At 55.3% G+C, this 12,006-nt stretch overlaps 1 protein-coding gene and 1 long non-coding RNA gene across 3 annotated transcripts; one reads left to right on the forward strand and one right to left on the reverse strand.

Annotated features, from left to right (window-relative positions):
- Nucleotides 1-286: 286 nt before the first annotated feature.
- On the reverse strand, nucleotides 287-5,012 carry LOC138821258 (uncharacterized). Its single transcript, XR_011370105.1, has 3 exons — nucleotides 4,844-5,012; nucleotides 2,501-2,619; nucleotides 287-1,810 (listed from the first exon to the last, which is right to left on the reverse strand). It is a non-coding gene; the product is annotated as an uncharacterized lncRNA (long non-coding RNA).
- Nucleotides 5,013-5,387: 375 nt separating this feature from the next.
- On the forward strand, nucleotides 5,388-11,749 carry LOC138821262 (pseudouridine-5'-phosphatase-like). Of its 2 annotated transcripts, none has more exons than XR_011370107.1 (3): nucleotides 5,388-5,542; nucleotides 9,589-9,790; nucleotides 9,825-9,878. XR_011370107.1 is itself a non-coding variant. In XM_070013407.1 (3 exons), exons 2-3 carry the CDS (start codon nucleotides 9,717-9,719, stop codon nucleotides 11,586-11,588), a joined length of 246 nt encoding a protein of 81 aa, XP_069869508.1. In that variant the 5' UTR covers nucleotides 5,388-5,542; nucleotides 9,589-9,716; the 3' UTR covers nucleotides 11,589-11,749. The 2 variants fall into 2 exon arrangements, 1 of the variants encoding a protein (XP_069869508.1); XM_070013407.1 differs by lacking the exon at nucleotides 9,825-9,878 and adding an exon at nucleotides 11,451-11,749 and having other exon boundaries at nucleotides 9,589-9,824.
- The last annotated feature ends 257 nt before the right edge of the window (nucleotides 11,750-12,006 follow it).

A 12,006-nucleotide genomic window follows, 5' to 3' on the forward strand; every position in this document is an offset into this window, starting at 1 on the left:
ACCCTGGGGTAGAAGCCCAGGGCGGGACCAGGGTAGTGGGCATGTCTGCTTTTCCCTCTGGTCCACCACACACGTCCTGTACAGGCACTTTTGGATCCCCAAAACATAAAACGAACACGACAAACACAAAAGACAAGAGCTCTATCTTACTTCCTGCCGGTCCTGGAATCTGGGGTTTGGGGGTGCCTGGTTCCCGGCCAATGCACCAAATGAAAGACCCTAGCCCCCTAGGATACTTTCGTCAACGGGAGGGCGCCCCAGAAAACTCAGACTCCAGGCCGGGAGATGCAATAAGCAAGAGGAGTTTATTTGATGTTTGCGCAAACGTACTCTCTGTCCCGAGCAGACAGGGAGCCCCGAGCAGCGGTTACAAGCCTTTTTTTAAAGGCAAAAACCACAAGATTAATGCATAACACAAAGCATCCCATGATTGGTCCATTTAAAGGTCATCATATACGCCAACAATCACCTTGCCACTCGGGAAATTTTGTAACACTCTTTGTAAAATGACTGGCCCATGGTTGGTTTAAGGGGGGGGTTACATGGTTACAGGCCTATGATTGGTTGACACTTGGCTTAGCTTGTGGTCTTGCCAGGTGGTCGTTATCTCAAGGTCCTGTCTGGGGAATTTCTAAATGGGAACTGAGGAACACATACTGTCTGTTCTTTATCTATGACCACTGACCTTGTCCTGGGGCCGGCATCTGGTCCCTGAAACTTCTTAACTCATTTCTGGGAAGGGAAGGGTCAATGCTAGCGTAAGCAAGTTTACAGAAGCAGAATCAGCAGTTAGCAAGTTAGTAATGGTAATGGTCAATTTTTAATCTTTCAGAGGGAGGGAAGGAAGGAAGGAGGGAAGGAGGGAAGGATTAGAAAGAAGGAAGGAGGGAAGGAAGGATGGAGGGAAGGAAGGAAGGAGGGAAGGAAGGAAGGATTGGAGGGAAGGAAGAAGGAAGGAAGAAAGGAAGGAAGGAAGGAGTGAAGGAAGGAAGGAGGGAGGGAGGGAGGGAAGGAAGGAAGGAAGAAAGGATAGAGGGAAGGAAGGAAGGATTGGAAGGAAGGAAGGAGGGAAGGATTGGAGGGAAGGAAGGAGGGAGGAAGGAAGGAAGGAAGGAGTGAAGGAAGGAAGGATTGGAGGGAAGGAAGGAGGAAGGAAGGAAGGAAGGAGGGAACGAGGGAAGGAAGAAGGGAAGGAAGGAGGAAGGAAGGAAGGAAAGAAGGAAGGAGGGAAGGAAGGAAGGAAGGAGGGAAGGAAGGAAGAAAGGATGGAGGGAAGGAAGGATTGGAAGGAGGGAAGGAAGGAGGGAATTCATTCATTCATTATTCATTTCCTCCATTCCCCCTCCCCCTCCCCCCTTCCAGGAAGTGTTGGGCGGATTTCCAGGCATTGAGAAGAGGAAGCCATTGGCTGGGTTCTGGTTGAGTCTGACACACACACAGGAAATCCATCAGCAATTTGTCCCAGAAGCTTCTAGAAGCTTGGTTGGGGCAGGGGGAAGGGAAAGACAAGACCATGCACATGAGCTAATCATAATAAATCAACAACAACAACAAGAAGAACAAGAATAGTCAAGGGACCCTGGACCAGTCACCGCAAAAGATCATGGGAAGGGGTGATGTCATCATCCATCCTCAACTTCTCCCATGGAGGAGAATCCCAAGGGATGAACACAACTGGGTCCCAGATGTTGGGGAGAATGGGGGGGAGGAAACAGAAACCAGCCCCAGCCCTGGCTTCTTTCTAGAACCTTCCATGGGTTGTCCTGGAAGCGTCTCAAGTCCTTAGATCAAACAGATCCCCTGGGAAAACCTATCATCAATAGACCATGAGAGGATCAGTATCAATACCAACACCAATACCAATATCATCAATACCCTCCTTCCCTCCCCCCCTCCCCCCAAAATCATTCCTGGGCCAAAGAAGGGGGGTGGGAGTGTTGGGGTGTGTCTGGGTGGAGGGAACGCCTGCCTGGGGAATGTGCTGAGTTATTCTGAAACCTGGAACTTTCTGGGACCTTCTGGAACCTTGGGGGAACTTTCTGGAACTTTCTGGATGGATGTATGGTGGATGGATGGGTGGATGGATGGGTGGGTGGATGGGTGGATGGATGGATGGGTGGATGAGTGGATGGATGGGTGGATGGATGGATAGGTGGATGGGTGGCTGGATGGGTGGCTGGATGAGTGGATGGGTGGATGGATGGATGAGTGGATGGATGGATGGGTGGGTGGATGGATGGAGAATCGATGGGTGGATGGATGGGTGGGTGGATGGATGGATGGGTGGATGGATGGGTGGATGGATGGATGGGTGGATGAATAGGTGGATGGATGGATAGGTGGGTGGATGGATGAGTGGGTGGATGGATGGCTGGATGGATGGGTAAATGGATGGATGGATGGGTGGATGGATGGATGGGTGGATGGATGGGTGGGTGGATGGATGGATGGATGGATGGATGGATGGATGGGCGGCCCCCATCATTGCTGGTCCGCTCACCTGCAGGAAGGCCAGTGCGCACAGGATCTTGGCGGGCGCGCAGGTAGCTGAGGAGTTCGCCACCAGGCACATAGTCCATCATCCTGTACAACCAGCGGTCATCGCGCCACATGGAGAACCTGGGATGGGGTCAGGGGGAGGGAAAGGACACACACGTGAGGTGCTAGGTGCTTGCTGATTATCCAGAGTCCCTGTGGGGAAGTGCTGGGTGCTTGGTACCTGTCCTGAGTTAGTAATAGGCAGGTGCTGGGTGCTTGGTACCTGACTTATGTAAACAGTAGGGAGGTGCTGGGTGTGAAGTCCCGTTCCTGGGTCACCATGGGGAGGTGCTGGGTGCTTAGTTCCTATCCTTGGTCTCCATGGAGAGGTGCTGAATGCTTAGGCTCAGTCCTTGTTCCCCAGGTGGTAGTGCTGGGTGCTTAGTTCCAGTTCTGGGTTACTCTGAGGAGGTGCTGGTTGCTTAGTCCCTGTCCTGGGTCATCATGGGATGGTGCTAGGTTCTCAGTACCTCCCCTGGGTCACCATGGAGAGGTGCTGGGTGCTTAGTCCCAGCCCTGGGTCATCATAGGATGGTGCTGGGTGCTTAGTCCTGGTCCTGGGTTACTCTGAGGAGGTGCTGGTTGCTTAGTCCCAGCCCTGAGTCGTCATGGGATGGTGCTGGGTGCTTGGGAATCATCCTAGGTCACTATGATGAGGTGTTGGGTGCTTAGTCCCAGCCCTGGGTTACTATGGGGTGGTGCTGGGTGCTTGGGGATCATCCTGGGGAGGTGCTGGGTGCTTAGTTCCTGTCTTGGGTCATTATGGGATGGTGCTGGGTGCTTGGGGGATATTGTGAGTCACTATGGGAAGGTGCTGGGTGCTTAGTCCCCACTCTGGGTCACCCTGGGATAGTGCTAGGTGCTTAGTCCCAGCCCTGGGTCATCATGGGATAGTGCTGGGTGCTTAGTCCTGGCCCTGGGTCACCATGGGGAGGTGATGGGTGCTTAGTCCTGGTCCTGGGTCACCATGGGGAGGTGCTGGGTGCTTAGTCCCTGCCCTTGGTCACCATGGGGAAGTGCTGAGTACTTACTCCTGGATCTGGGGCACCATAGGGAGGTGCTAGGTGCTCAGTCCCCATCCTGAGTCACTATGGGGAGGTGCTGGGTGCTCAGTCCCCATCCTGAGTCACTATGGGGAGGTGCTGGGTGCTTAGTCCCCACTTTGGGTCACCATGGGGAGGTGCTGGGTGCTCAGTCCCTGGGTCATCATGGGGAGGTGCTGGGTGCTCAGTCCCTCCCCTGGGTCATCATGGGGAGGTGCTGGGTACTTAGTCCTGGCCCTGGGTCATCATGGGGAGGTGCTGGGTGCTTAGACCTGGCCCTGGGTCACCATGGGGAGTTGCTGGGTGCTTAGTCCCCATCCTGGGTTACCATGGGGAGGTGCTGGGTGCTTAGTCCTGGCCCTAGGTCACCATGGGGAGGTGCTGGGTGCTTAGTCTTGGTCCTGGGTCACCATGGGCAGGTACTGGGGGCTTATTCCCCATCCTGGGTCACCATGGGGAGGTGCTGGGTGCTCAGTCCCCATTCTGGGTCACCATGGGGAGGTGCTGGGTGCTTACTGCTGGATCTGGGGCACCTTAGGGAGGTGCTGGGTGCTCAGTCCCCATCCTGAGTCACTATGGGGAGGTGCTGGGTGCTGAGTCCCCACTTTGGGTCACCATGGGGAGGTGCTGGGTGCTCAGTCCCTGCCCTGGGTCACCATGGAGAGGTGCTGGGTGCTCAGTCCCTGAGTCACCATGGGGAGGTGGTGGGTGCTAAGTCCCTGCCTTGGGTCACCATGGGGAGGTGCTGGGTGCTCAGTCCCCAAAGCCAGGGCACCCAACGGCCTGGTTCCTGCCAGGCCACGCCCCCCAGGCCAGCCATCCAATGGCAGCACGCCCAGGCCACGCCCTCAAAGCCAGACTACACAATAGCATCACTGTTGCCAGGCCACGTCCCCCCAGGACCAGCAGCCCAATGGCCTTACTTCCAAGCCATACCCCCAAAGCCAGGACTCTCAATAGCCTAGTTCCTGCCAGGCCATGGCCCCTAGGCCCAGCGGCCCAATGGCCTTACTTCCAAGCCACGCCCCCCAGCCCAGCCGACCAATGGCATTACGTCCAGCCGCCCAATGGTGTCTTTCCAGGCCACGCCCCCAAACCCCAGCGGCCCAATGGCCTCTGTTCCAGGCCACGCCCCCACTGACTCTCCCGTCAGCTCCACGCCCTGCAGGCCACGCCCACCGCGACGCCACGCCCATCAGAAAGCCACGCCCTCCCGCGTCCCCGCCTCTTAAAGGCGCCTCGTCCCGGAGGCCTCTACGCACCGACGGTGACACGGGGGCCGCCCGGGTCGGCGTCCTCGGGGGTCCTGCGCGCTTCCGCTTCCGGATCCGGACGGCGCAGTGGTGGCCATGGCGGCGGCGGCGGCGGCGACGCTCCGCGGCCCCGCCACGGCTGCATTTCCGGGCGCGGCCGCCGGCGCCCTCGCATCGATGTCATCAGCCGGCGCCAAGACGCGGGCGCGCATGCGCGCGCTCTCGGCGGAGTGCCACTGGGCATGCACATAGGGTTAGCGGGGGAGGGGCCGAACGCTCCCAGCGGAGAGCCATTGCGCATGCGCAGAGGGTTCTTCAGCGGGGACAGGCTGAGCCGGCCTGGCGGAGCGCCATTGCGCTTGCGCACAGGGTTAGGCAGCTGGGAGGGGCTGAGCCAGCCTGCGCCAATGCCCATGCGCACAGGGTTCGTCAGCAGGGAGGGGCCTAGCGCTCCCGGCAGAGCGCCGCTGCGCATGCGTGTCCCTTGGCTGCTTGTTCCCACTGCCCTCCCGCGTGTGGACCCACGGCGCATGCGCACAGGTTGAATCGGCCGGGAGGCGCAGAGCGGACCCTGGAGGGTCGAGTTGCGCATGCGCACAGCTTGAGTCCGCCGGGAGGTGCCTAGGGGACCCCGGAGGATCGAGGTTCCGTCCGCATTGCGCATGCGCACTGGTTGAGTCGTCCGGCACCGTCCGGGCCGAGCGTGTGGTGCGTGCATGCGTGGGATTCCCTCGGTTGGTCTGGTTGGTACTGCGCATGCGTGCCACCTTGGGGGGAGGTCCTCCGCGCTGCACCGCGCATGCCTAAGCCAGCACGCCCCGTCCCTCCCCCCCGCCCCCCCCCCCCGCCGAGCAGGAACACGCATGCGTGTGCTCCCGGGCTCTGCGAGGTACGGATCTGCGCATGCGCGGGATTGGGCTGCGCTGCCCTGCAACGCGCATGCGCGGTTCCCAGAGACAGACTGACAGACAGACACAGGGACAGTGAAACAGAGTCAGACAGACACTGGGACAGAGACGACACACAGATGGACACAGAGAGACACAGACAGATAGATGGACACAGACAGACACAGAGAAGACAGAGACATGGGCAGGCAGAGACAGACAGACACAGAATGACAGACAGAGAGACAGACAGACAGAGGCAGAGCCAGACAGACAGGGAATGACAGAGAGAGACAGACACAGGCCGACAGACAGAGACGGACAGACATAGAGCAAGACAGACAGACACTGGGACAAAGACAGACAGAGACAGACACACAGATGGACACAGAGAGAGACACAGACGGATAGACAGACATAGGCAGAGACAGACACAGACATAGAGAAAGACAGACAGACACAGAGAATGACAGACAGACACGAAAGACAGACAGAGAATGACAGAGAGACACAGACAGACAGACAGATACTGACACAGGCAGACAAAGAAACACAGAACGAGACCCAGACAGACACAGGAGACAGAGACAGAGAGACAAAGAGACAGACAGACACAGAAGTCAGAAGTAGACTGATGACAGACAGACAGACCGAGACAGACAAAGACAGAATGAGACAGAGACAGACAGACAGTGAGACAGACATGGACAGGCAGACCAACAGGCAGACACAGACAAGACAGACAGACAGAAAGACAGAGACAGAAGTAGACTGACAGACACAGACAGACAGACAAAGAAAGAGAGAACGAGACACAGACAGACTGACAGAGGAGACAGACAGAGACAGAGAGACAAAGACAGACAGACACAGACATGGACAGGTAGAGACACGCAGACCAACAGACAGACTGACAGAGGAGACAGACAAAGACAGAGACAGACAGAAGAAGACACAGACAGACAGAGACAGAGACAGAGCTTGACCTACTCCATTGAGGTCAGGACTTGGTTCCAAGTCACTCAAGTGTGAAAATGTTAATCCCACCCATATTTAATCAACATCCATCCACCCATCCATCCTCCATCCATCCATCCACCCACCCATCCACCTATCCATCCACCCATCTATTCACCCATCCATCCATCCATCCACCCATCCACCCTCTGATCCACCCATCCATCCATCCACCCATCCGTCCACCTATCCATCCATCCACGTATCCATCTATCCACCCATCCATCCACCCACCCACCCATCCATCCATCCACCCATCCATCCATCCATCCACCCATCTACCCATCTATCCACCCATCCATCCATCCACCCATCCACCCATCTATCCACCCATCCATCCATCCACCCATCCACCCATCTATCCACCCATCCATCCATCCACCCATCCATCCATCCATCCACCCTCCCATCCATCCACTCATCCATCCACCCACCCATCCATCCATCCATCCACCCATCCATCCATCCTCCATTGAGATGAACACTTGGGTCCAAGTCACTCAACTGTGCAAATGTTAATCCCTTCCATATTCCATCAACAGCAGGACTTGGGTCCAACTCATTCAAGTGTGCAAATGTTAATCCCTTCCCTCCTTCCTCCATGGAGAGGAGTTGGGTCCATCACTCAATTGTGCAAATGTTAATCCCATCCGTCTGTCCTCCATCCAGATGAGGACTTGGGTCCAACTCACTGAAGTGTGCAAACGTTAATCCCACCCATATTGTATCAGGACTTGGGTCCAAGTCACTCAAATGTGTAAATGTTAATCCCATCCATATTCAATCAACATCCATCCACCCACCCATCCATCCACCCATCCACCCACCCATCCCCCATCCATCCATCCACCCTTCTATCCACCCATCTGTCCATCCATCCACCCATCCGTCTATCTGTCTGTCTGTCCATCTATGCATCCATCCCTCTGTCTATCCAGGTGTCTGTCTATCTACTCTCTGTCTGTCTGTCCATTCATGGATCCATCCATCCATCTGTCTATCCACATGTCTGTCTGTCTATCTATCTACTATATCTATCCACCTATCTGTCTGTCTGTGTGTCTATCTATACATCTCTCTGTCTGTCCAACCATCCATCCATCTATCCATTTATTCATGTATCTTATCTGTGTATCTATCTATCATCTATCCATCCGTCTGTCTGTCTATCCACCTACCAGCCTGTCTGTCCATCCTTCTGTCCATCTGTCTATCCATCCATCTGTCCATCTGTCAGTCTGTCTGTCTGTCCATCCATCCATCTATCCATCTATTATCCATCTATCCATCTGTCTGTCTGTCCATCCATCCACCCATTTGTCTATCCATCTATCCATCTGTCAGTCTGTCTGTCTATCCATCTGCCCATCTGTCTATCCATCTATCCATCTGTCAGTCTGTCCATCCATCCATCTACCCATCTATCAGTCTGTCTGTCTGTCCATCCATCCACCCATCTGTCTATCTGTCTTATCTATCCATCTTTCAGTCTGTCTGTCCATCCATCCATCCATCTATCTAGGTATCAGTCTGTCTGTCTGTCCATCGATCCATCCATCTAGCTAGCTATCAGTGTCTGTCTGTCCATCCATACACCCATCTGTCTATCCGTCTATCCATGTATCAGTCTGTCTGTCTGTCCATCCTTCCGCCCATTTGTCCATCCATCTCTCAGTCTGTCTGTCTGTCCATCCATCCGCCCATCTGTCTATCCATCCATCTATCCATCTGTCAGTCTGTCTGTCTGGGTGAAGAACTCTGAAAAGGGACAAACTTTCTAGAACCATCTCCTTTCCCCGGGCCGGTGTGTGTGTGTGTGTGTGTGTGTGTGTGTGTGTGTGTGTGTGTGTGTGTGTCTGTCTGTCTGTCTGTCTGTCTGTCTGTCTGTCTGTCTGTCTGTGTGTACCTCCTAGACTTCACCGGTCCATCTGCCATGACCGTTGGATTCAGAACCTTCTAGAACGCGGTGCCGTCTCCACCACCCTATCTAGGACTCGCTGCCCAGTGCTCGGGACAAGATGTCATCTGCTCATACACGTGTGTGCGTGCGTGTGCGTGCATGTGGCCCAGCCGGTCGCCCTGGGAAACGCCCTGGGTCACCATGATGATGATGATGATGATGCCCGGAGTTCACATCCTTCCTGGGTCACCATGATGATGATGATGATGATGATGATGATGATGATGATGATGATGATGATGATGATGATGATGATGATGGATGGATGGATGGATGGGTGGATGAATGGATGGATGGATGGGTGGGTGGATGGATGGATGGGTGGATGGATGGATGGATGGATGGTGGATGGATGGGTGGATGGATGAATTGATGGATGGATGGGTGGGTGGATGGATGGATGGATGGGTTGATGGATGGGTCAATGGATGGATGGATAGATGAGTGGATGGGTGGGTGGATGGATGGATGGATGAATGGATGGATGGGTGGCTGGCTGGGTAGATGGATGGATGATGGGTGGGTGGGTGGATGGATGAGTAGATGGATGGATGGATGGATGGGTAGGTGGATGGATGAGTGGATGGATGGGTGGCTGGCTGGGTAGATGGATTGATTGATGGATTGATGGATTGATGGATGGGTGGATGGATCGGTGGATGGGTGGATGGATGGATGGATGGATGAATGGATGGATAGATAGATGGATGGGTGGATGGATGGGTAGATGGATGGGTGGGTGGATGGATGGATGGATAGATAGATGGATGGGTGGATGGATGGGTGGATGGGTAGATGGATGGATGGATGGGTGGATGGATGGATTTGTGGATTTCCCCCCTAGGCCACCAAAGACCTAAGTTCTTCTCCTCCTGTCTCTCTGTCTCCAGGTGCAGAGAAGTTGATCCTCCACATACAGAAGCACAGCATCCCCTTCGCCCTGGCCACCAGCTCAGGGACTGAGGCCTACCAGGCCAAGACCAGCGCACACCGGGAACTGTTCGGTGCCTTTCACCACATGGTGCTGGGTGATGACCCCGAGGTCAAGGCCAGCAAGCCCGCCCCGGACATCTTCCTGGCCTGCGCCCGCAGGTTCTCCGGACATCTTCCTGGCCTGCACCCCCAGGTTCTCCGGACATCTTCCTGGCCTGCAACCGGAGGTTCTCTCCTAATCCCCCCCCCCCTGTCAACCAGGTAAACTGAGGCCTCGGGCCTCGGGTCCACTGCATGGACCACACACAGAGAGACACACAGACAGACAGACATGGACGGATACACAGATACACAGACCAGACAGACAGACAGCCAGACACAGAAACACACAGATAGACGCAGAGACGGACACAGAGACACAGATAGACACATGGACAAACCAGACAGACATGCAGACAGACAGACAGGCAGATAGACACACAGACTGACAGGCAGACAAACCAGATAGAGACACAGACACAGAGACAGACTCATAGACAGACAGACAGACAGACCACAGAGACACAGACAGACAGACACACTCCGATAGACAGACAGACACACTGACAGAGAGATAGACACACAGACACACAGACACAGAGACCAGACAGATAGACAGACAGACAGACACAAGAGACGGGACAGACACACAGATTCACAGACCTACCAGACAGACCACAGAGACACAGACAGACAGACACACTGATAGACACACACACAGACAGATAGACACAGACAGACGCACAGATACACAGACCACGCAGACAGACAGAGAGACAGAGCACAGAGACACGGACAGACAGACACACACCAATAGACAGACAGATAGACATACATATGCAGACAGACACACAGACAGACAGACTACAGAGACACACAAATAGGCATATAGACAGACAGACGGATACAGAGACAGACACACACAGATAGACAGACACAGAGACACTTGACCAGACACAGACAGACACACATACAGAGACAGACAGACAGACATGAGTCCAGACAGACAGATACACAGAACAGACCAGACAGACCGACCACAGAGACACAGACAGACAGATATAGGGACAGACAGACACACAGAGACAGACAGAGAGACACGGACAGACACACAATCACACAGATGGATGGACGGATGGAGAGACGGATGGACAGACGGCCCCAGGGGAACAGGGAGGGAGACTCCTTGGCACAGTGCTCACCTGGCCCACACCAGGCCCTGGGTGGGGGAGGCCTCGAAATCACACACAGAACATGCCAGTAGGCACGCCGTGGCTCAACGGTCATCTTCCCTCCTTCCTTCCCTCCTTCCTTCCCTCCTTCCTTCCTTCCTTCACTACTTCCTTCCCTCCTTCCTTCCTTCCCTCCCTCCTTCCTTCCCTCCCTCCTTTCTTCCCTCCTTCCTTCCCTCCCTCCTTCCTTCCTTCCCTCCCTCCTTCCTTCCCTCCTTCCTTCCCTCTCTCCTTCCTTCCCTCCTTCCTTCCCTCCTTCTTTCCCTCCTTCCCTCCTTCTTTCCCTCCTTCCCTCCCTCCTTCCTTCTTTCCCTCCATCCTTCGTTCCTTCCCTCCTTCCTTCCTTCCTTCCCTCCTTCCTTCTTGTTCCTTCCCTCCATCCTTCCTTTTCATCCTTCCTTCCTTCGCTCCTTCCTTCCTTCCCTCCTTCCCTCCTTCCTTCTTTCCTTCCTTCCTTCCCCCCTTCCTTCCCTCCAACACTGGGCACCCGGCCCACCCCCCGGCCGACCTCTCACTCCGCGTGTCTCTCTCGCCCTCTGACCCCGCAGTGCCTGGTGCTGGAGGACGCGCCCCACGGCATGGCGGTCGCCCAGGCAGCGGGGATGCAGGTGGTCATGGTGCCCAGCGTCCAGCTCGACCCCGAACTCAACGGCCGGGGCCACCCTGCTGCTGCCCTCCTTGGGTGACATACAACCCGAGCTCTTCAGCCTGCCCGCCTTCAACTGACCTGCGGACGGACAGACAGACAGACAGAAGGACACTGGACACAAGGCCAAGACCTGACCCATCCCAGGGCCTCCCTGACCTCTGGAAATAAAGGGAATGAACACAGGAAGTGCCTCACTGAGTCACGAGTGGATGGATGGATGGATGGATGGATGGGTGGATGGATGGATGGATGGATGGATGGGTAAATGCATGGGTGGATGGATGGGGATGGATGGGTGGATGGGTGGATGGGTGGATGGATGGGTGGATGGATGGATGGGTGGATGGATGGATGGATGGGTGGATGGGTGGGTGGATGGATGGATGGGTGGATGGATGGGTGGATGAGTGGACCGGTGGATGGGTGGACGGATGGATAGATGGATGGGTGGATGG

Source organism: Dipodomys merriami, unplaced genomic scaffold (assembly GCF_024711535.1).
Source record: "Dipodomys merriami isolate MVZ:Mamm:240054 unplaced genomic scaffold, mDipMer1.0.p SCAF_901, whole genome shotgun sequence".
Taxonomy (NCBI): domain Eukaryota; kingdom Metazoa; phylum Chordata; class Mammalia; order Rodentia; family Heteromyidae; genus Dipodomys; species Dipodomys merriami.

Excerpts from the sequence above, each read along its gene's own strand:
- LOC138821262 (XM_070013407.1), top strand. The coding sequence starts at position 9,717 with ATGGTGCTGGGTGATGACCCCGAGGTCAAGGCCAGCAAGCCCGCCCCG. Across the intron at positions 9,825-11,450 it reads TTCCTGGCCTGCACCCCCAG|TGCCTGGTGCTGGAGGACGC; the intron begins GTTCTCCGGACA and ends CTGACCCCGCAG.